Below are 22,916 nucleotides of genomic sequence, written 5' to 3'. Positions count from 1 at the left end.
GCACTTGTAATGAAATTGAAATAGAATGCAATCAAATAATGAAGGAATATTTTCACCAGCCTTTCTTTAAGACTGTGGACATATATATGAAAAGACGAGTAAAAAGCAATGCTTTTCCAGAGGGGAGGGGGAAAAAAAAAACACAACTAGTGATGTGCTAATATCAATGAGATTGAGTTTTAAAATTAGCAAATTGGTTTAAAGCATTTGTGGTAGAGGAGAAAAATGAAGCTGAAATGTATCAGAAATTGTAGAAGTTAAAAGATATGATAAAAAGGAAAAAGTCATTTTGAAGAATAAAACAATTGCTATGGTAACGATTACCGACCGTGTGGGAAGTGGAACACCGAAAAAAAATTATATTGGAGAAATAAAAAGGGTGGAGATATAGAAAATTTAAAAAAAAAAGGGAAGAAAAAAAAATAACATTAAGGGCCCTACCGGGTTCGAACCGGTGACCTCTTGATCTGCAGTCAAATGCTCTACCACTGAGCTAAGGACCCATTTGAGGGTAACTCCTCCTATTTATTTATTTAACTAAACTATATTTGTACTACTGATAATGACACCGGCCTCATCCGGTGGACGGTGCCACGTTTGAACTTTGGAATCTCCTCAGTGGGACCCACGGGTGTTAGACATTGCTCATTTTCATTGCACTCCAAAAAAAGTAATTTGGTTCCTAAACATTTGTGATTTGTTACAATTTCAGTCTCGTCCTTATGAATTGTATCAAATTTGTTTAATATATTTCGAATCAATATTTATCAACTATTAATTTTATCAAATCCATTTTTTCTTTCTAAAGTGATTTTTAATTGACTTGATTTTAAAAGTTAAAGATATGAAATTAATACAATTAATAAATAAAACTACAATACGTTTTTGACTTTTAATAAAAATAAAATAAAAAAGAACAATACTAAAGCTACATATATTTGCAGTTTTGCACACAATAATTTTTGGACAAGGGTTTTTTTTGGGTAAATTACATATTTGATCTATATTTTTTTACAACATATTTCAATTTGATTCCTGACTTTTCAATTGTATCAATTTGGTCCTTAACCTTTTAGTGTCGTGTCGATTTAGTCTCTTCCGTTATATTTTAAGTGAAAATTGCTGACATGATAAACGGCCAAAATAAAATTTTAGTTTATTTTCACATCAACGGAAGCTAGTTTCTTATTATGGTCATTGGACACGTCATCAATTTTCATCTAAAAGATAACGGCATAGACCAAATTGACACGATACTGAAAGGTTAGAGATCAAATTGACACAATTAAAAGGTTAAGGATTAAATTGAAATATAATGTTTAGAATAGGGATAAAAAAATGTAGTTTACCCCCTTTTTTTTTGTTTTTTTCCCCCACTTGTTAGCTTGCTACAAATGTGCACTTGATCCCTTTTTAGCTGCTAGCATGAGCATCGCTCTTGGTGGGTTTGCCCTTGTTCAAAACGTGGGCCTCTTTCCTATCAAAAAAATAATATCGTGGGCCATTTAACTTCTATAATTTGTGTTTTGTTATCAGATTGATATTGTGATTAATCTGAATGTTCCCATTATACTTTTGTTGTAATTCTCTCTTGAGAGACTATGGTTATCTCCCAAATTATACACCTTGTAATTTTGTTTTTAAGCAATAAATTTCAACTGATTTCATTCAAAAAATGCATAGAAAATAAATTGAAAACATTGATGTTGCAACAAATTGTTTACTTTATAAAGGTTTTTGTTAACAGGTACTCTTGTGCACTCGTTAAGGGGGTTTCAAATGGGTCTCACTTATTTTGAGAAAAGTCATTTAAATTAAAAGTGATATGCTTTCTATAAAAAGTCAGTTGACTTCATTAGAGGATTCTCATCTAGTTATGCATAAAATATGCATTTTATCTCCAAAAAACACTATTTTCTTTATTTTAAATTCTCACTTAACAATACATCTTACATCTCATTCTTTATTTTACAACCCATCTCATTAAAATAATTCATTTTCTTGCCACATCAACAACAATAACACTAGAAACAACTCACGGCCAAACCCACCACTACTACCACCTCCAACCAAAACACCACCGTTGCACACAGTGACCCATCATGACACAATGCCGAGAACCACCCCACCAATTTGAATTGGAGAGAGAGAGAGATTTGCCATAGTAAAATCTATATTTAAATTTTACTGTGTAGATGAGTTGTAAATTTTTTTGTATTTTCAAATATGGGGTGATTTTATATATTTGGTAATATATTTTGCATTTCAATAAATTTTACATTCTCACATTTGTATAATTATATAATAATTCAACCTTAACAAATGGCTTAAGACACCCATTAACTGAACAAATACAAAAACATCTATGAAAAAATCAATAATGTCGAATCACAAGACACAACAAATGCCACACACATCTTATAACAAAGAAAAGAAAAGATGACATTAGCAATAAACACACTCAACTGACTTTACAAAGCCCCAATTAATAGCATTTGTAATTAGTACTATATAGTACTAGTGTGCTACTACTAATATAAGTAGGTTGGAGTTGGGTGGCTATCCCTTTCCCTTTCCCTTTCCCATTTTCACAAGCCTCTGTGTTATCTTTCAATATAAAATCCAAATCTTGCCCCCACACCCACACGCCAACGCTCCAGGCGGTTATTTCCACACTTCCCTCCCTCTTTCCTCCGCCCAAATATTTTCCCTTCCCTTCATATAAATAAACTCTCGTCGCATTTTCTTTCCATTCATTTCCTCAGCTCTCTCTCTCTCTCTCTCTCTCTCTCTCTCTCATTTTAATAGTTTTTTTTTTCTTCTACGTAGTGTCAAACACAAGAAAATATTTTACACAACATTTTTATGTATACAGCCAAACACTATAAAATAAAAATATTTTACATGTACCTTTACAAATGTTTTATGTAAAATATTTTACACAGCATTTTAATGTATACAATCCAACACTGTAAAATGAAAATATTTTCTTGCAAATATTTTACCTCTGCAAATATTTTATGTAAAAAAAAAAAAACAGAGTTTAAATATATGTGTGTAAAACTCTATCTTGGAGATTTGAACTCTAACTCTTACTCCTGATACCCAATAAGCACTGATACTTGTGGAGTAACTATCGTACCCAATAAGTAAATATTTTACACAACAATTTTATGTATACAGCCAAACACTATAAAATAAAAATATTTTACATGTACCTCTACAAATATTTTATGTAAAATATTTTACACAGCATTTTCATGTATACAGTCAAACACTGTAAAATAAAAATATTTTCTTGCAAATATTTTACCTCAACAAATATTTTATGTCGAAAAAAATAGAGTTTAAATATACGTGTGTAAAACTCTTTCTTGAAGACTTGAACTCTAACCCTTACTCCTGACACCCAATAAGCACTGATACTTGTGGAGTAACTATCGTACCAAGGGTGTGTGGTGGTTAACATAATATGATTTCTATTCCTCTTTGTTTGTGCTTAAATATGAAATTTGATAATTATTGTTTTTATTAATAAAAATTTATAATGATTAAATCTTTATATGCAACTATACATCCTCGAATAATACATTTATTATGATTATGTTTTGAGAAATGATATGTCCACAACATTTTTACAACATTTTTACAACAAATCTTAAGTGGCAGGATGTTACTGGTTGTTATTGTTGGGGCAAAAAAGTAATCTTAGTGTTAGGTTCAAATTTGAACCAATAACAACTAACCACCTATGATTTGTTGTAAAAATGTTATAAAAATGTTGTGGACGTAGCACCTCTCGTATATTTTTATATGTAATTAGGAAAGTGCTTGGCTTGAACCATTAATAGAAAGATAACATGTGTCCCATCATGTGCAATTCACATTACAAGGATTTAGGATTGGTGGTTAGAGCCAAAGTTTTTCCATATAATTATTATATGTTCAACTATTTAAAGAAATTATGTTGTAGTAATATTTTAATTGACAATTTAAATATAGAATATAAATTAATTGAATTGAAAAATATATAATAGAATAGGGATGAGTAAATTTGTCTCAAAAGTGTATGTTAACGTGGCACAATATTATGAGCTGAATTAAAAATCAAACGGTCTTAGTTCGAAATATATTATCATTGTTTTCTATATAAAAGTATTTCATAGTATTACTCTTTCTAAAATAGCTTATGTACATGCTAAGACAAGACTTTGGGGAAACTGCTTTTGACTCAATGTACATAAAACCGTTTTCATACTCAGCCATTATATAATTCCAATAATAACCAAAAAGAAACTGACACTGCCTAGGGGAGATTTTGTAGTGGTCTATGTAATATTGGGGTACATGCCTTGCTCACTAAATTCTTGAACTTATTAAATGCTTTAGGAGAATGGAAATTGGTGGCTCCAAGTGCAAGATCAGGTACTTGGGTATTGGCCTGGCTTCATCTTCAACTATTTAGCGAGTAATGCTACCAAAATTAATTGGGGTGGAGAGGTTTACAACTCCGAACCGAATGGTAATCACACAAGGACTCAAATGGGTAGTGGCCATTTCGGCAGTAAAGGATGTTGTGGAAAAGAAAGTTCAGAGATGTGGAGGCTCAAAGTCTGAGTACAATTGCAACAAGACCATCTTGCTATAATGTAAAAGTAGCAAAAAATACCAATGGAGTCTTTGGAACCCATTTCTATTTCGGGGTTCCTGGGTATTCAACACAACGTGCAAAATAGCATGTGGGGGAAAAGAAAGTCATTGTGATAACAATAATAATTCACATGTTCCCATAAAAATTCACTATTCTCTTTTTCCCTCCAAAATGAGAAGCAAGAAACGCAATGCAACTGCTTCTCCTTCTCACCCTCCACCGTCTGATGTTGATGATCGATCACTCACCATCACCAAAGAAGTCAATGACGCCATTGATGAGCTTTACAATGGGCATCCAACCGAAGCCCTCAATCTTGTCAAGTCCACCCTATCCCGCCACCCAAACTCCGCCCTTGCACACGGCGCCCTCAGCTTCATCCACTTAAAAATCTCGTATTTAGCCACCATCATCGACAGTTACCGCCCCAAGATGCTCGAACATATCAAGAGATCCGTCGACTCATCTAAGCGAGCTGTGCAGTTATGTCAAGACTCCCTCTCCTTCTGGTTCTTCCACGCTTCCGCACTCATGGCATTAGCCAAAAACGACGCCAATGCTGGCTTCGAAGCCGTAATTGAAGCATGTGATACCGGTTTAGCCATCCAATACCCCACCGTGATCGACTATAGCTTTGAAATTTACAAGGACAACAACCCCGAAAGTTGGCTCACACAGTCCCAAATTGAATTACACAGAAAGAAACTCTGGCTACTCAAATTGGAAAGCAAGTATTTCATTGACACTAAATTTTTAGAAATCATAAAGAATGAGATTCAAGAACTACAAGGAAGAAAGGAAGAGATCGAAGAGAGAGCTATTGCGTTGAGGGAGAACCTCAAGAAAGTGTTGAACGATGAAACTGTGGCGACCCGAGTCAAGGATTACTGGAATGAAACGATGAGTATGGAGCTAAAGAAGGATTTGTTGAGGATTCGAATCAAAAGCCTTAAACTGCATTTTGATAAGAAAAAATCACCGGAGGCTGTGGCGGTGGTGATGCAAGCGGTGGAGTACGTGAAGGCGGCGAAGAATTGGAAGTTTTGGACGTGTTGTTGTTGTGGCGAGAGGTTTTTTGACGTAAAATGGAGTGCAGAGCATCTGAAGAGTGTGCATTTAGGGACTTTATCCGATGAGTTACAATCTGTAGAGCCGAAAATTGTATCTGATTCAGTCCATGACTCTGTTAAATCAAGAAAATGGGGACCCGTGGATGTGGTCGCCGCTGTGAAAATGATGGAAGATTTGTCAAGAAAAGAGGGTGGAGATGAAGTTTTCTTGAAACAAAAATGGCCTTATTGCATCGATAGGGAACGTGATGCAATCATTAATAAAATCCGAGAACTATTAGACCAGTTCTTGAGCATTAGATGTTTCGTTCAGAGCCATGTTCAAGCGTTAATGGACTCGATAATGGAAATCCTGAAGAAGCGAATCCCGGAACAGTTGCTTAAGGAACATTGTTTGAACCGCACTCTGCTCTCAGCATGCTTTCTTGACATCTCAGAGCTTAATCGTGTGTTCGAGTTCTTGGATGATCTCAGCAATATTTGTGGGTTACACGGGCTCTGCAAGAGTCTTGTGAATGATGAGGTTAGAGGTGAGCCATATGAGAAGCTTGGTTTTAATGAGGACTTCTCTTTTGTAGAATTCGACAAGAGAATGTTGAGTGGACAGCTTGTTGTGCCAAATGATGGAGCTGCTGTTACTTCTAGTGCGGTTGATGAAATCGAATTAAATGATGATGAACATAAAGATGCTATTGTGGATTGGTTATTGAAGGGAGGAACTAATATTGGGGAGCAATTGAAGCAGTGGAAAAATTTGATAGAAACTTGTAGAAGTCAAGGGAAAGAGTTTTTCAAGATCTACGAGGCTGAATTTCACTGGATGCAGAATATTTGTGAGAAAAAAATAGAGTACTTGAGAGACATTAAGGAATTTCAGAATTTGGAGAGTATATGTGTTGAAGAAGATAAGAGAAGGGAAGAGTTTGGGAACGAACCATTGAGTTATGAGTCTCTCTTATCAAAGCGGGAGAGACAGATTAAGAACACAAATGATGAGAATTTTGAGTCAGATATCATATGGAAAATTTTGGCAGGACAGCATGTGGACAATGAAATAAATTTGGAGATTAAAAGGCTGATTGATGAGATGGCACATCCTGTGGACAATGAAATAAAATTGGAGATTAAAAGGATGATTGATGAGATGGCAGCAAAGGTATGGTACAGCCAAATTTATGAACAAGTCAAATTTTCAAATTGTTTGATGTGAAATCCAATGTCTCTCAGTGTAGTGTGGTGAGTAATATTAAAGATGTTGCTTGATGAACTGCTATATTCCATAGGTTGATTGAATCTCAGTATGTTTTGTTGTTGCAGCTTTACAAATTTGATGCTATAATCAGGACAACTACTATTGCTATGCAGCAGACAGCTAAGAAAATTGATGCGGTAACTGCTTGTGATTACAGATCAATTTTGGTGCCCCTGCTGAAGTCATTCATGCGGGTTTGTGTTGGATTCACTGTGCTGTTTTGTTGAAGGTTTTCATATAGTTACCTTCCTACCCATCTATGATTTGATGTATTCGGTGTACTATTCCCCTTTTGTAGGCACAACTGGAAGATTTGGCCAACAAAGATGCAAAAGAGAAGAATAAGGCTGTAGAAGAAGCATTATTATCAGAATTTGAACTTGATGACAAGAAAAAGACTGACAAAGGAGGTGGTAATGCAAGACAAGGAAAGAGAAAATCAAAGGATAAAAAAAAGAAAAAGGATAAAAGAAGGCCCAAGGAATTAAAGGTCTTGTATAATGGTTATTGTTCTGTTACTTTTTTATGGTAGTTACAGTTGTCTAAAGCTACACATGTATAAATTCTCCAGGAAAAAATGCAGAAGGGGCAGGAACTAAAAAGTGGGAAAATAAGAGCATCTAAACATGTTAAATAATAACATCAGATGGCAAAACTTGGACAAATGTACTTGAATTGGATGCTAACAGACTTTGGATATGAAGGAGCTAGAGTTAAAAGGTGAAATAAAACCAAAAGATAGTGTAAATGAAATGGGTATTTCTGAGGTAGAATAGTAGTATTTAAGGATCTGAACTCTGAATGATAACAAATTGAGCAATCTAATACATATGACATACAACACACATAGAGCACACACTCTTACTGAAATAGATTATCACAGCAGCTATTAATTGGATATAAACTTTACATTTGCACAGCAATGTAACAAAATTCAATGTATTTTTTTTTTTAGTAAGGAATGGAATAATTGGATATGACTAATTCATTAAGAATCCAAATACAGGAAAGCAGCTAAGATCGAGTTTAATTAAAGTTGATAAAACACAAACCTTTTTGAAATAGAAAGAAAGAAATAAAGATATAAGATCTGCAGAGAATTCCCAGTTCCCACAAAACAAAGAGAATCGATTATGCATACTAATGTCCTAAAAATATACAATTCACTTATTGTAGGCAACTGGAGGTAGCGAGGAGAAACAGGAGAATGTGGAGCAAATGTAAGTCTTTTTTTTTTTTTTTCATACTTCAACATTTGCATTGACTAAAAGTCTAAAACACATGTAAATTTGTGGCCATATGTGCTCCCACTTCCCTAGGATTAAATAAATTTCAATGTGTTTCACATGTGCTGTGCCTCAGTTCTTTTCCAGCTGCACATGATGGAAATGATCCTACTAATCCCAAGATTGTTGCTCCTGTAACCACTGATGAATTGGAGCAAGAGGAACTGAAACTTACACCTGAGGAGGAGAAAGAGCAAAGAATGCTTGAAGAGCATTTAGAGTATCAGAGGCAGATTGAGAATGAGGCCAAACAAAAGCGCCTTGCTGAGCTAAATAAAGCTGGAAGCAGTAAAGGAAATATGGAAAAAATGTTCCTTAGACGCATCAACTTTGATGACTTTCACTGGAAATATTTTTATCAAGCTCGGGGTGTCAAATTGGATGAGAAATTATGCAAACTTCAACAAGAGTTGCACCTTACCCCATATAACTTGAATCTGACTAGGCCAAGTTAGGGGTAATAAATGGTCTTGAATGAAACACCATCACTATTTGAATAAAGGATCTTGATGCATTTGATTATTCTTAGTTATAATTGTCCCCTTTTATTCTTAGTTTGCATTATGTTTGGTACTCTTTAACACCCGTGCAACTAGCTGTAGACATTAAAGAGAACCCTGTAATGGAGGTTGGAAATCGTCAACAGAATAGGCATCCAAGTTCATTTTTTTTTTCGCCAGAGAAGTTCATTGAGCATACTATAATCTGCTGTTGCCTTCTTTGTTAATGATGAAACATTAAGAAGAGTAGTACCACAACCAAGTGCCCAGTAAACATACCACCTTTGCAGATAAACATAAGTATTCAATCGCTTAATAGTTTTTTATTATGTATGCAAATGAAATGTGCATTGTCACACTATGTGTTTGATCAATATTCTAAAGGAAAAATAAGGGAAACTGGAAGGTCATTCCATGAACAAAATGTCATAACATAGATATTGTTCTAAGTAACTGGAATTGACAATAACCAAACAGAAAAAATGGTAAATTAATGCAAAATGAACAAGCAGATTCTATTTGTGATGAAGATATCATGTAAGCCTTTCTTCCACATGAATCAGACAAACGGTTAAAGTTTGAAAGCAGTTGTCTAGTACTAGTAGTCCATAACTCCATACAACTTTAACAAAGCAATCCACTTACAATTCCCTTCTTCCCTAGGCCCAATTGCATAAGTGGGCTTTTTAGTTTGTATGGGCTCAATTCCCATTATTATTAACAATGGAAGGCCCAACTTAGGCACACTTCATCCCCTGTCGCAAATTCACAACCCTTACCGATCTGTCTCCTATTTTTCCCGCCACTCCAGATCCTCACAGACACACAAACACTCTCACTCTCTTACATACACACAAGGCTGCTCAAGTCTTCGTTCGCTCACGGTAATTTTATCGGCCCTCTCTTCTTTTTTTCGTTTCACTTCCAATTTGGGATTTTTTCAATTTCTAGGGTTTCAGAGTAATTGAGCTAGTTCTTGTATTGCCCGTACAAATAATGATTAATGAGTTTGATTTTTGGTCTAATAATATTGCTGAAATTTGCGATTACTTTGGATGGATGATTTGTAGGGTCTGTGTGTGTGTGTGAGATACTAATTTACTAATTAGTTATTATGTTTATGAGTTGTGACTTTGTGAGTTAATCAATGGATTCGAATGTTGGAACTGATTCGTGCTTGTCAAGTACTGTATGATTGTTCATGTTCATGGGTTGCTTGGGATTGAGCGTATTAGCCACGCTTTAGTAGGGATTTGCTACTTTGTGTTGTTGAGGCTGAATGCATATTTGAAGGGTCTACGTGTGTGTGAGAATTGAGATACTGATGAGTTTTTCTGGGCCCTTACTCGAATTGGATGTTCAACCATACATTTATCTGGGTAATAGCTGTTGGCTGTTGCACACAGGGTGTAATGCATCCATTTGATAAGAAATTTCTAATAATTGTTTTGTTGAAATACTTATAGGTGAAAAAGTGTGGAAATATGTGTTTTAATATTTAAACAACAGTTTTCATTGTTTAAACAAAATTACCATATGAGGCTATGTTTTTAAAATTAGAAACGTAAGTTAAAGTCGCATTTTCAATTTATAAAAACACAGGAATAGGATGTTACACACTTATGTTTTTAAAATTAACCACGTGAGTTAAAGTCACATTTTCAATTTACAAAAACACAGTGTGTAATATGCAATTCCCTTTGATAAATTGCTCCAATCATTTTTGTTTTATAAAAGCTTACTCATGTGCATTGGGATTGCTGGCTAGGGACATAAGTTAATTTTCTATGCACTTGTAATCGTAGAAACCTTATTAGGACAGTATATCATGCTCATGCATCCATCTAGTGATATTTATTCATTTTAGAACTAGGTTATTTTAGCAAGTAGATCTATATTTCTCATCTATATAGTCATGGTGCTTTACTTGCCTATTCCTTTAATTACATATCGTACCTGTTTGGGTACAGCTGAAACAGACCCGTCTGTATTTCTGCGTTTTTTTTTTTTTTTTTTTTTTTTGAGAACATGCACTGACCTTTTTTTGCTTTTCCAGTAGGTTCCATGCATTATTCACGGGGCCCACAAAACTCTTTTTTCAGCAAAACTTTCATTAAAAATGGGTTTCATGATACTATTAGCAAAATAAGCGGTATCCAAACACACCCATCATATACTTAGGCATTCATTTTAGTTAGTTTCTGCACTCAGGCCATATACAATATCCCATTTTCATGCACCTGTGTCCATTAATTATTCTTGACATTCCTCGGGATTTTTAGATAACACATGAGATCAGCCTAGTCTAGCTGTTAAATACTCGCCTGATTGATCGGAAGACCCTTTGTTTGGGTGTCTAGTCCACATGTGCCTACTAAATTTTCTTCGGATGAGTGTTATATCTTGAACTGTGTCATGTGTTATAATTTGCTCCCCATTTTACATGTGAATACTATTTGGAATAATTTGTGTTTCCATGCTTCACGCACTTTTGACAAACGTTCCCATTGACATTTGTAAACACATTAAATTGAGTTTTTAATTAGAGTTCATTTTGGCTGGTAAGCTTGATGGATAAAAAATGGTGAGCATTTGACAAAGAAAGAACAATTTGTGGAGAAGAATCAGTTGAGTGAACGGGGGAATTAGAAGATGAAGAGAAGTTGGAACTTGGAAGCCATTAAGTGTTATATGTGTTATTTTCTAACTGTGAATACAAGTTATAATATATATGAAACCAATAAGAATAGCAATAATTCAAATGTCCCCAGAGAATTAATAATACAACAGATAAGATTATGTAAATGTCTCAATACGTAAAAGTATAATTTAATTTTGGTGGGAATAAATAGAATTGGGTAAATGCCAGGAATTCTCACCAAGTCTACATAAACTCCACTTCTATGATATTGATATATATATTAAAAGTTGGTTTGATGGGTCTCAATCATTATTTTGTTAATAGTTTCTCTTAAGTTTAGGCTTCTATAAAAAGTAAGAAACATCAATATTTTGGATTCAATGTTAAAAAAATTAAAGTACATCAAATGAATAGTACTTATGTAAAATCTTAAATGATGTTAGATACCAAAACGCAAAATCTTGATTGTGATTGAATACTTTTTGTTTCACCTGAAATTGATATATACTTACTAACTCAATAGTTTAATGGTTAAAACTTCAGTCTTGAACTTTGTGTGAAGGAAGAAAATGTTTTTGGAACTACAATTAGGAAAGTGTCCCAAAAATCGACATTCTTATCTCTACATATGTGAATTATTATTTTGATAATACTATGATATTTTTTTTCTCACATGCTATTATGGACATTTATCTTCAGAATAGCCAGGACCCCCAAAATAGACATGGGTTCCATTGCCAAAGTAATTCTTGTCATTTTGAACATCTATAGTTCGTTACATATAGAATCAGCCCCATATCCTCAGCGTCTCTGAAATAACTTGCTTTTCCATAACCTTCATCTGGAAAGTGGCCACTTCCCATTTGAGTTTTTGTGTGACTGCCCCCAGGTTTTGAGTTGTAAATCTCTCCACCCCAATCGAGTTCGGTAGCACTACTTGCTAAATATGTGAAGATGGATTGAGGCCAGTAGCCTACCAACTGATCATTCACTTTGAGCCACCAATTTTCATTATTCTAAAGCATTCAAGGTTAAGAATTTCATGAGCAATATGTAAGAAATTCATGTGTATAGCAAGCACAATTTACAGAAAATAATTTTTTGTCCATTACCTTGTATATGGTTATCCCTATGTCGACTTGCTTCGAGCTGTAGCTGGAAACATCTACTATAGGAGATCCAAGGACAATGTTCTTGTTTGTTTGCACAAAACCAGGACATTCAAGATTTTGGCAACCCGGTTACATTTTAATAGAAAATATTGACTTTTTCTCACGTCAGGTGAGTCTTACTTCTCACATACTGTGAGCTCTACTTCCATTTTTTTCTTCCTATCATGAGGGAAGTCCAAGAGTGTGTCCGTCAAAAGCCATGCCTGCCTAGACAGTAAGGAGGCAGACATTAGACTCTACCATGGAGTCTGAGGTGCTTGAACGTATACAGCATATGAAGCTCACTACGGAGGAAGACGAGGCTATGTCAATCCGATCAGTGAAGAGAGACAAAATTTTAGAGCAATTCTCCCTAAGCCTCACTGGGAAATTTCTCACGTAAAAGCAAATAAACTTACGGGCTGCAAAAAACTTGCTGCGGACCATGTGGAAATTGGGTGAGGATATGAAGAGAATTGAAGTGGGTGAGTGGATTTTACAATTCAAATTCTCGATGGAATTTTCGCTCTCGAATCGCAGATCCCGCTGAACACACAATCTCTCTTTCGCTCTATCACTCTCAATCTCAATCTCACTCTCACTCTCACTCTCAATCTCACTCTCACTCTCTCTTAGTTTGATCTTCAGCTTTCGATTCCTTTTTATCTCAGCGGTCCATTTATAGTTCTTATCAACCCCTCCTCTCTTCACCACCACTTCCTCATCCTTCTTCTTCTTTCCATCCTTGATCTCCGCCGTCCACGTGTACTTCCTGTCGACGCCCTTGACCAGCCGATCGAACTGCGACTCCAGCTGGCTCACTCTGTCACTGAGGCTCTGCAAGTAGAGAGACTCAGCTCCGTGCCTCTCCATGTGCGTGGGTCCTACATGTCAGTGAGACATGGGGCATATAAGCCTGTCTCACCTGATACTATCTCTTAGGGGCACAAGCGGAGCCAGCAAGTACAGTGGAGAATCAGCAAGTTGAGGATCCACCGTCAATGAAATTCACGTGGACAATTGATAATTTCACTAGGTTGAATACCAAGAAGCACTATTCGGAGGTTTTTGTCATTGGCAGTTATAAATGGTATTTGAATTTGAATTTTGTTTTAATAAAGTTAGGTAAACATTGGTAGCATGCTTTTTAATTCAAGTGTTATGATCGGTATTGGACGTGCTATTATTGTGTTTTTATCAGGAGGATACTTGTTTTTCCGAAAGGGAACAATGTGGATCATTTGTCAATGTATTTGGATGTCACTGATTCGTCCACATTGCCTTATGGCTGGAGTAGATACGCTCAATTCAGCTTGGCTGTGGTTAATCAGGTTCACAGCAAGTACTCGATACGAAAGGGTGTGTTCTTTACTATTGTTATTGTCCTTTCCTTCTGTTCAGGCTTGTGCGTTTTGTCATTTTGTCATTTAAGGCAAAGGGTTTTTTGTCTGATGGAACTTGTGATTTCTCCTATCAGTGTCATGTTGCATTGTCAAATAATTATTGATCATTATGTATGTATTTAATGTACAATTTCTTGTTCTAATTGTGTTAGTATGCCATGTTGTTGATATGAATAGTTCCTGCAATTTATTGTTGGAACATATAAACAGTAAAAATTTTGCTGTTTTTCTTTCAGCTTAAGCTTTTAGAGAAACTAGCAAAAATATTAATATGGTATTAAAACTAACCATATTGGGTTCAAGACAAGGGCGGAGGGAAGGGGGGGTGAGGGGGGGCAGGTGCCCCTGAACTTTCAAATTTTTTTTTATTGATAATGATAATGTATTGAATTGAAATGTCTTATTTACCCCTACACAAAAGACAAAAAAACTTTTCTATTTATTGGGAACAAACAGCTATATGGTTCAGAACTTAACAGCCTTAACTAATAGAACTCTAAAACTACTATAAATTTAATATAAAACTATTGGTCCCACTTAGTAGTGAAAAAAAAAAAAAAAAAAAAAACCTACTGCTAATGCTATATGCCAATACGGAATAGGAATCACACCAGCCTAATACTAATAGAACTTTTTTGTTTTTTATTGGAGTACTAATACTAATATTAATAGAACTCTGGAAAAAAAAAAGTGTATATCTAATAGAGTATAAAGCACGCCTCCCATAAAAAATAAAAAAAAAAGTTCTTTGGATTTTTTTTTTCAAATTAAGTAAGGGGAGAATAATTAATTTTTTCATAATTTGTAATTTTGTTAATATAATAAGGGTAAATTTAATAATTCATTTGGTTCAGCACTTCTAAACTCTGCCCTCCCTCAAAATCTCTCCAATTTTGGGGAATTAAAAATGAGGGGTTAAAACTCATCCAAACCCTCTCAAATCCCTCTCCCTTCTTTCTTAAAAAATATTCAAATAAAATAATTTAACTTACTCTCCCTCTCTCTACTCTACTTCCTTGTACTCACCTTCCATCCAAACAAGCTATTAGAGTTTCTGTTGAGTTTTTAAAAGCATTCAAGCAGAGTTTTTAAAAGCATTCAAGTCATTAAGTCACATTTAAATATTCACAGGTATATTGTATACTCTTAATATTCATATTTAAATTTTTTAAGATTAGTTTTTTACTTTCAATTTTATCTTTTAATCTTGCCCCTCCTAACCTAAATTCTTGGCTCCGCCACTGGCTTCAAGACCCAAGTTTTCTGATAATCCGGAAATACATCCATGTGTACAGTCTATGAAATGAGCAGCTATATACGTGTGCGCTCACATGGATGCCTCATGCTACAGGAGTTGCACATGATTTATTTATTTATTTAGAGAGGGGGTGTTATAGGAGAGAGAGTATCTCATGCATTAGGCGCATGAGACATCTTCTCATTGACAGGTGGACCCCACCGGTGTGGGGTCCACCTGTCTGTGAGGGGGAAGGCTTATGCGCCTGGCGCATACAAAAATTTTTCATTAAAGGAACATATACTAAAGTGGACTGAATGGACCGCAATAGTTCAAAATGGACTGAAGTAGATTGAATATACTAAAGTAGACTGAGGTAAACTAAATAGACCAAAGTAGACCGAATGGATTGAGGTCGACTGAAATGGACCGAAATAAATTGAATGGACCAAATTGGACTGAAATAGACCAAAGTGACTAAAGTGGATTGAATGGACCGTTGTAAACTGAAATGGACCTAAAAGGGTCAATTTTTTTTTTTTTTAGAAACAAATTTGCCACAAATGGCTACGGGATTTTCTCTTTAAAGTTGGGCTGTTGTAATGTTTATTTTTATTGGTTATAAATGAAAAGGTTGATCTTCTCATAAAAGGCTATTTTTCCTTCAATTTGAACCCACCAAACAGAAAATCTCGGCTCTTGCCATCCTAAAACTAAGCCCACGATCCCAGCCCTTAGCGCCCTAACCCACGAACCCAACCCTTACCTTCCTAACCCTTACAACATAAAACACTAGTATTGCCTTGTACAAAACCTATTTTTGGAGGATAAAGGAGCATTAATCCTCATGCACAGGTTTTGTGAAATTTATGCTCCATTTCAAAGCCTAAAACACAAGATATTGAAACAAAATTTGAACTCTTATAATAACTTTTCCAAACCCAAACAGTAGCAAGTTCTATATCGTCCTCTTCTCACCTCCATGTTCTTGCTACTAAACTAAATTGCATAGACTAGTTAAAGACAATGTAACTTCATTGAACTTTTAACCTTAGTGTGTGAAAAAAACATTAGGAATTCATTGACATGGTTAGTATTATAGCCCAACAATAAGGTTTTGGGCTCCAAAAGCAGAGCACGATGTAAAATTGCCAACCTTGCTGGGCCAAGGAAGTGGCCCAACAAGCTTTAACAACAGGACTAACCATGGAGAGACAAGGTGACTCCAAGGATTTGAGATTTCTCTCACCTTGTTTTAAACCAATAACTTTGTAAGGGAAAACAAAGAATGAAATGTAACTGTACAAAAATTTAGAAGTCTGTACTATACAGAAATTCTAAGAATATGAAAAGAAATGATAAAAAGTTAATACTTCCTTGCACGTTGAAGAGGAATCTCTAATAATAAAAATGAATTAATGGCCTTTTGGAGAAGGAAATTATGAGCCTAACCCTGTGGGCATGGCCCAACAAAGCTAGAGTCCAAAGTCTGTGACCCCCATATGGCGAGAGTCGAGCCTAGCGATCCTCCATCAGATTCTTTCTAACAAGGGCCTAGCTCTCCTGACAAGTTAACCAAACAAAGCTCAAAGTTGCACCACACAGGTTAACTTAATAGCTATCTATCTTCTACATACTTTTGTTAAACTAAGCCATGTAAAATCAACCGAATTTCAAGTGCCAAATTAGTATTTGAGCTTTGTAAAATAGATGCCAAAATAGTTTTTGGGTTTTATAAAATAAGTGCCAAAATAGTTATTGGGTTTTGTAAAATAGATGCCAAACTAGTCTTTGGGCTTTATAAAATAGATGCCAAAATAGTTTTTGGGCTTTGTAAAATGGGTGCCAATATAGTATTTGGGCTTTGTAAAATGGGTGACAAAATGGTTTTTGGGCTTGATAAAATAGGTGCCAAAATAGTTTTTGGGATTTATAAAATAGGTGCCAAATTAGTATTTGGGCTTTGTAAAATAGATGCCAAAATAGTTTTTGGGCTTTATAAAATAGATGCCAAAATAGTTTTTGGGCTTTTATAAAATAGGTGGCAAATTAGTATTTAGACTTTGTAAAATAAATGCCAAAATAGTATTTGAGCTTTGTAAAATAGGTGTCAAAATAGTTTTTGGGCTTTATAAAATAGATGCCAAAATAGTTTTTGGGTTTTGTAAAATAAGGGCCAAAATAGTTTTTGGGCTTTGTAAAATGGATGCCAAAATAGTATTTGGGCTTTGTAAAATAAGTGTCAAAATAGTATTTAGGCTTTGTAAAATATGTGCCAAAATAGTTTTTGGGCTTTGTAAAATAGTTTGAGATTTTGTAAAAAATATTGCCGTATAGCAACGGGCTTTGTAAGAATGCTGTGTAGCAATGGGCTTTGTAAGAGTGCTGTGTAGCAATGAGCTTGGTAAAGGTGCCGTCTAGCAACTGACTTTAGAGGTGCCGGGTAGCAACAAGCTTTGTAAGGGTGCCATGTAGCAACGGACTTTGTAAGGGTGTCGTGTAACAATGGGCTTTAGAGCTTTGTAAAGGTGTTGTGTAGCAACAGACTTTAGAGGTGCCGTGTAGCAACGGACTTTATAAGGGTGCCATGTAGCAACGGGATTTAGAGGTGTCGTGTAGCAACAGGCTTTGTAAAGGTGTCGTCTAGCAACAAACTTTTGAGATGCCGTGTAGTAACAGACTTTAAAGGTGCCGTGTAGGAATGGACTTTAGCAATGGACTTTAGAGGTGCCATGTAGGAATAGGTTTTGTAAGAGTGTCGTGTAGCAACGGGCTTTGTAGAGGGTTTTGTTGGGCTTTTTGGGTTTAGCCCACAAGGTAAATGAGTTTGGGCTTTTTATAGAGATGGTATAATTTTGTGGCTCAATATGGTAGTGGCATGGTGTGTATTTGGGTAATATGTGGAAAGTATTTGTAGGGGTTATTTGAGTATTTTGTATATGGTGAGTGGGCAAATAAGGATTTGAGATGTAATAATTCATCTGGTTGAAGAAGTGTTTTCTGTTGGGGGCTTTTTTTATTAAACTGCTGGGGAAGAAAATAGATTGTTCAGCAAAATGAGGGCTTTCTGCTTATGAGTCCTGCTGCTGCAGAAGTGATGGATAACAATGAATATGTCTAGCAACATAAGGGTTTGCTACGGATTAGGCCATTGATTGTTGGACTGTTGGATAATAATAAATCTGCCCAGCTGTATAAGGGTTTGCTGATAAAGCCCTCTGATGGTGAACTGCTGGGTAATAGTGCAGCCAAAGAAGGGTAATTTGTTGCTAAGGCCCTTTGCTATTGGAGAGATGAATATGTCTAGCAGTAAAAAATGTTGCTGTTGATTAGACCCTTTCTTATTAGGCTGCTAGATAATAATAGATCTGCCCAGCTATGTGAGAGTTTGCTGATAAAGCCCTCTGATGTTGAACTGCTAGGTAATAGTGCAGCCAAAGAAGGGTAATCTGTTGCTAAGGTCCTTTGCTACTAGAGAGATGAATATGTTTAGTAGTAAAAAAAGTTGTTGTCAATTAGACCCTTTCCTATTGGCCTGCTAGATAATAATAGATCTGCCCAGCTGTATGAGGGTTTACTAATAAAGCTCTTTGATGTTGAACTATTGGGTAATAGTGCAGCCAAAGAAGGGTATCTGTTGCTAAGGTCCTTTGCTACTGGAGAGATGAATATGTCTAGCGGTAAAAAGGGTTGTTGTCGATTAGACCATTTCTTATTGGGCTGCTGGATAATAATAGATCTACCTAGCTGTATAAGGGTTTGTTGATAAAGCTCTCTTATGTTGAACTGCTGGGTAATAGTGCAGCCAAAGAAGGGTAACTTGTTGCTAAGGCCTTTTGCTACTAGAGAGATGAATATGTCCAGTGGTAAAAAGGGTTGTTATCAATTAGACCCTTTCTTGTTGGGTTGCTGGATAATAATAGATCTGCCCAGCTATGTGAGAATTTGCTGATAATTAAGCCCTCTTATGTTGAACTGCTGGGTAATAGTGCAGCCAAAGAAGGGTAATTTGTTGCTAAGGCCTTTTGCTGCTGGAGAGATGAATATGTCTAGCAGTAAAAGGGGTTACTATTGAGTAGACCCTTTCTTATTGGGCTGCTAGATAATAATAGATCTGCCTAGCTGGTGAGAGTTTGCTAATAAAGCCCTCTTATGTTGAACCGTTGGGTAATATTGCAAGCAAAGAAGGGTAATCTGTTGCTAAGGCCTTTTGCTGCTGAAAAGATGAATATGTCCAGCGGTAAAAACGGTTGCTGTTGATTAGACCCTTTCTTATTAGGTTGCTGGATAATAATAGACAGTGCTAAAAAGGGTAATCTGTTGCTAAGGCTTTTTGCTGCTGACAAGATGAACATGTCCAGCGGTAAAAAGGGTCGCTGCTAATTAGACCCTCTCTTGCTTGAAATAATGGTACATATTTCCAGCAAAATGAGGGTTTTTTTTTGGCTAATGAGGCTCTCTCTTGCTGAAGAAATGAATATGCCCAGTAGTAAGAGGAGTTTCTACTACTATGTCCATTTGTCACTAGAATGATAGATAATAATGGAGACTCCTAGCAGTAAGAGAGGTATCTGCTGCTGAGGCCTTCTATGGCTGGAATGACTGATGGTAGCGAAGATCTCCAGCGGTAAGAGGAGTTTTGCAGTTGAAACCCTCTATGGCTGGAATAATTGATAATAATGAATATATCCAGGGGGAAGAGAGGTTTCTCTTGCTGAGGCCCTCTATGACTGGATGTATAATAGTGAATATCCCCAGCAGTAAGAGGGGTTCCTCCTATTGAGGCCCTCTGTGGTTGGGATGATGGATAATAGGGAATATCCCCAGCGGTAAGAAGGTTTTTTGTTGCTGAGGCCTTCTGTGGCAGGAATTATGGATAATAGTGAATATCTCCAGTGGTAAAAGGGTTTTCTACTGTTGAGGCCCTTTGTGACTGGGATGATGGATAAGAGTGAATATCTCCAGCAGTAAGTGGGGTTTCTCCTGCTAAGACCCTTTGTGGCTGGAATGATGGATAATAGTGAATATCTCCAGAGGTAAGAGGGTTTTCTGCTGCTGAGGCCCTCTGTGGCTGTGATGATGGATAATAGGGAATATCCCCAGCGGTAAAAGAGTTTTCTGCTGCTGAGGCCCTCCGCGGCTGGGATGATGACTACTGAGGCCCTCTACAGCTAGGATGATGAATAACATGGAATATCTCCAATGGTAAGAAAGGTTTCTACTGTTAAGGCCCTCTGTGGCTAGAATGATGGATAATAGTGAATTTCTCTAAGGGTAAAAGGGTTTTCTCCTGCTGAGGCCCTCTGTAGTTAGAATGATGTATAATAGTGAATATCCCTAACGGTAAGGGGGTTTACTGCTGTTGAGGCCCTCTGTGGCTAGGATGATGTATAATAGGGAATATCCCCAGCGGTAAGAGGAGTTTCTCTTGCTGAGGCCCTCTGTGGCTGGGAAGAGTGAATATACCTAGCGGTAAGAGGGTTTTTTGCTGCTGGGCCCTCTGTGGTTAGGATGATTGATAAAAGTGAATATACCCAGCAATAAGAGGGTTTTCTGCCGCTGAGGCCTTCTGTGATTGGGATGATGTATAATAGTGAATATCCCCAACGGTAAGAGAGTTTTCTACTGTTGAGGCCCTTTATAGCTGGTATGATGAATAAGAGCTTCTTTTATAGGGTCAATAAGCTCAGAATAAGCATGTTGTAGTCATGGAGCTGCTTGAATGATATAGAGACTAGTGGAATAGCATTTCCGTGAATAAATATGAGATAATATTGTTGTGACTCAGGGCCGTGAGCTGTTGGGTCAAGAGATTTTGAGTATTTGGAGTCGAGTTATCCTTTATGACATGTGATTCTAGACTTTGGAGGCATGACATGGCAATACATGCAACTCCCTAGTGGAGTCGCCAAATGTTTGGGGGCCTTTTTCGGATGCCTAGCCACGTGTGGTCCATTGGAGGGATGACCTTACTAGGCCTAGGTTATTTTGAGGAGTTGCGTCCGGAACTCAACATTGGGCCACGTGGTCCAATCGCTACTGGCGTATTTTTAAACCTACAAAACCATTAAAGCCAAAGTCTAAGAATCATGATAATGGTCAAATAAATATATAATATGCGTTTGATATGATAGCTTTGATTAGTAGTTATAATAACAGTTGAGATAAAGTAATATTTATTTAGAGGTAAAATAATCATGTACTCAATGACATAAATTTAAAGATATGGAAGCAAATTCACTTATATTTATGTGGTTTATAACTCTAGTTATGTAGCATTAGTAAGCTGATAGGATTCCAACAGAGTGACAGCGGTAGAGGCTAGTTAAGCTTCCCCCTCTTATCGTGCATTTAAATGAGTTTAAGCCTTGGTTAATTGTTGTAATAGTAGTTGGAATAAAGTAATATGTATTTAAATGTGAAGTAATCATGTATTCAATAATGTAAATTTAAAGATAAGGAAGCAAAGTCACTTATCTTTGTATGGTTTACAGACCCAGCTGTACAGCTTCTGTGAGTTGATGATATCCCAGTAGAGTGACCCTAGTGGTAGAGAGACAGTTTGCCGTAATAACTTCAAGATCGAAGGGGAAAAATGGGTGCAACTGGAGGGAGAGAGAGTATGCCCAATTGTGTGTATAGGCTGGTTAAGTTTGCCGCTCTTATCATGCACTTAAATGAGTTTTTCCCTTGACAATACTCTTTTAGTTGTTGTGAAGTTATGAATAGTATTCCCTTGTATGAGAAAGGCTTTTTATGGAATATATGTTTCTTCTAAGAGAAGGGTTTTATGTCAGATGGATTTGTGTCTTTTATGAGAAGAACTTTAATATGAGATCTTGGTGCCTTCTAGGAGAAGAGTTTTAGCATTAAAAGTTTATGCCTTCCATGAGAAGGGCTTTTATAAGAGAGATAGAGAAGAGTATTGATATGTGTTTATAAGCTGCAAAATAGTAGAACTTCAAAGTGAGAGAGTATGAGAATGGAGTTTAAAAGAGTGTAGTGTGTTATATGTAATGGTGTAGTAAATGTGTATGAGATTGTGTAAGAGAAGTGGAGAAAGAGATGTCTTGTGGGATGTAATATTTGTAATATGTATGATATATGGAAGTATGAGAGATATAGTGGTTAAATATAGTAAAATATGATATTATAACTGTTGGAGAAGTTGTAGCGATTGCTTTCCAAGAGGAAAGATTTTGTAAGAGAAGAGTATAGGGATGTGTTTAGGTATTTAGAGATAAGAGCAGTAAGATAGATGTATTTTCTGAATATGAAGAGTGAGAGAATGAGTGTAAGAGGGGTAATAGTGTTGTAGTGTGTTTAGCAATGTTGATGAGCTTTTCTGCTGGAGGATGTATGAAGGCTTATGAAGGGCATTTATAAGTTAAGAGCTAAAGAGTTTAGTTCCTAATTTTGAAACTAAAAACTCAGAACTTCATTAAGAGCTTAAGAAGATAATTGGAGGGAAAGAGAATAGAGAGGTTTGTGAAAGAATTGTTCTTCTCCCTTTGGTGTCCTCCTTGAGGTGTTGATGGGAGGTTCTATTTAGAGAAGACATTCAGTATTTATTTCATAGATTTAGTTGAAAATGGTAAGATCTCTTTCAAGGGAATCTTGCTATTTTGGATATAGTAGCTGACAGTTGGGATTTCAGCATTAAATAGCTGATAATATTACTTCTAGCCAGGTGTCAAGTGCTGAATGCATTGCTGGGGTTCTGCT

General features: G+C 36.1%; 2 protein-coding genes and 1 non-coding gene across 3 annotated transcripts; 2 read left to right on the top strand and 1 right to left on the bottom strand.

Moving 5' to 3' along the window:
* Positions 1-431: 431 nt before the first annotated feature.
* Positions 432-503, bottom strand: TRNAC-GCA (transfer RNA cysteine (anticodon GCA)). Its single transcript has one exon. It is a non-coding gene; the product is annotated as a tRNA-Cys (tRNA).
* A 4,319-nt stretch (positions 504-4,822) lies between these two features.
* On the top strand, positions 4,823-8,714 carry LOC142634763 (uncharacterized). Its single transcript, XM_075809028.1, has 6 exons — positions 4,823-6,877; positions 7,039-7,167; positions 7,272-7,463; positions 7,663-7,740; positions 8,150-8,193; positions 8,336-8,714. Exons 1-6 carry the CDS (start codon positions 4,823-4,825, stop codon positions 8,712-8,714), a joined length of 2,877 nt encoding a protein of 958 aa, XP_075665143.1.
* Positions 8,715-13,552: 4,838 nt separating this feature from the next.
* On the top strand, positions 13,553-14,058 carry LOC142634762 (ubiquitin C-terminal hydrolase 12-like). The gene is made up of 3 exons (XM_075809027.1): positions 13,553-13,641; positions 13,753-13,893; positions 13,953-14,058. Exons 1-3 carry the CDS (start codon positions 13,553-13,555, stop codon positions 14,056-14,058), a joined length of 336 nt encoding a protein of 111 aa, XP_075665142.1.
* The last annotated feature ends 8,858 nt before the right edge of the window (positions 14,059-22,916 follow it).

Source organism: Castanea sativa, chromosome 5, assembly GCF_040712315.1.
Source record: "Castanea sativa cultivar Marrone di Chiusa Pesio chromosome 5, ASM4071231v1".
Classification (NCBI taxonomy): domain Eukaryota; kingdom Viridiplantae; phylum Streptophyta; class Magnoliopsida; order Fagales; family Fagaceae; genus Castanea; species Castanea sativa.
This window is presented reverse-complemented; position numbering and strand designations above follow the sequence as displayed.

Bases quoted from the DNA above. Each gene is read 5' to 3' on its own strand.
- LOC142634763 (XM_075809028.1), top strand. From the start codon at position 4,823: ATGAGAAGCAAGAAACGCAATGCAACTGCTTCTCCTTCTCACCCTCCA. The intron at 6,878-7,038 runs GTATGGTACAGC...TTGTTGTTGCAG, and splicing joins TTGATGAGATGGCAGCAAAG to CTTTACAAATTTGATGCTAT. The intron at 8,194-8,335 runs GTAAGTCTTTTT...GCTGTGCCTCAG, and splicing joins CAGGAGAATGTGGAGCAAAT to TTCTTTTCCAGCTGCACATG.
- LOC142634762 (XM_075809027.1), top strand. From the start codon at position 13,553: ATGAAATTCACGTGGACAATTGATAATTTCACTAGGTTGAATACCAAG. The intron at 13,642-13,752 runs GTATTTGAATTT...TGTTTTTATCAG, and splicing joins GTCATTGGCAGTTATAAATG to GAGGATACTTGTTTTTCCGA. The intron at 13,894-13,952 runs GTACTCGATACG...CCTTCTGTTCAG, and splicing joins GTTAATCAGGTTCACAGCAA to GCTTGTGCGTTTTGTCATTT.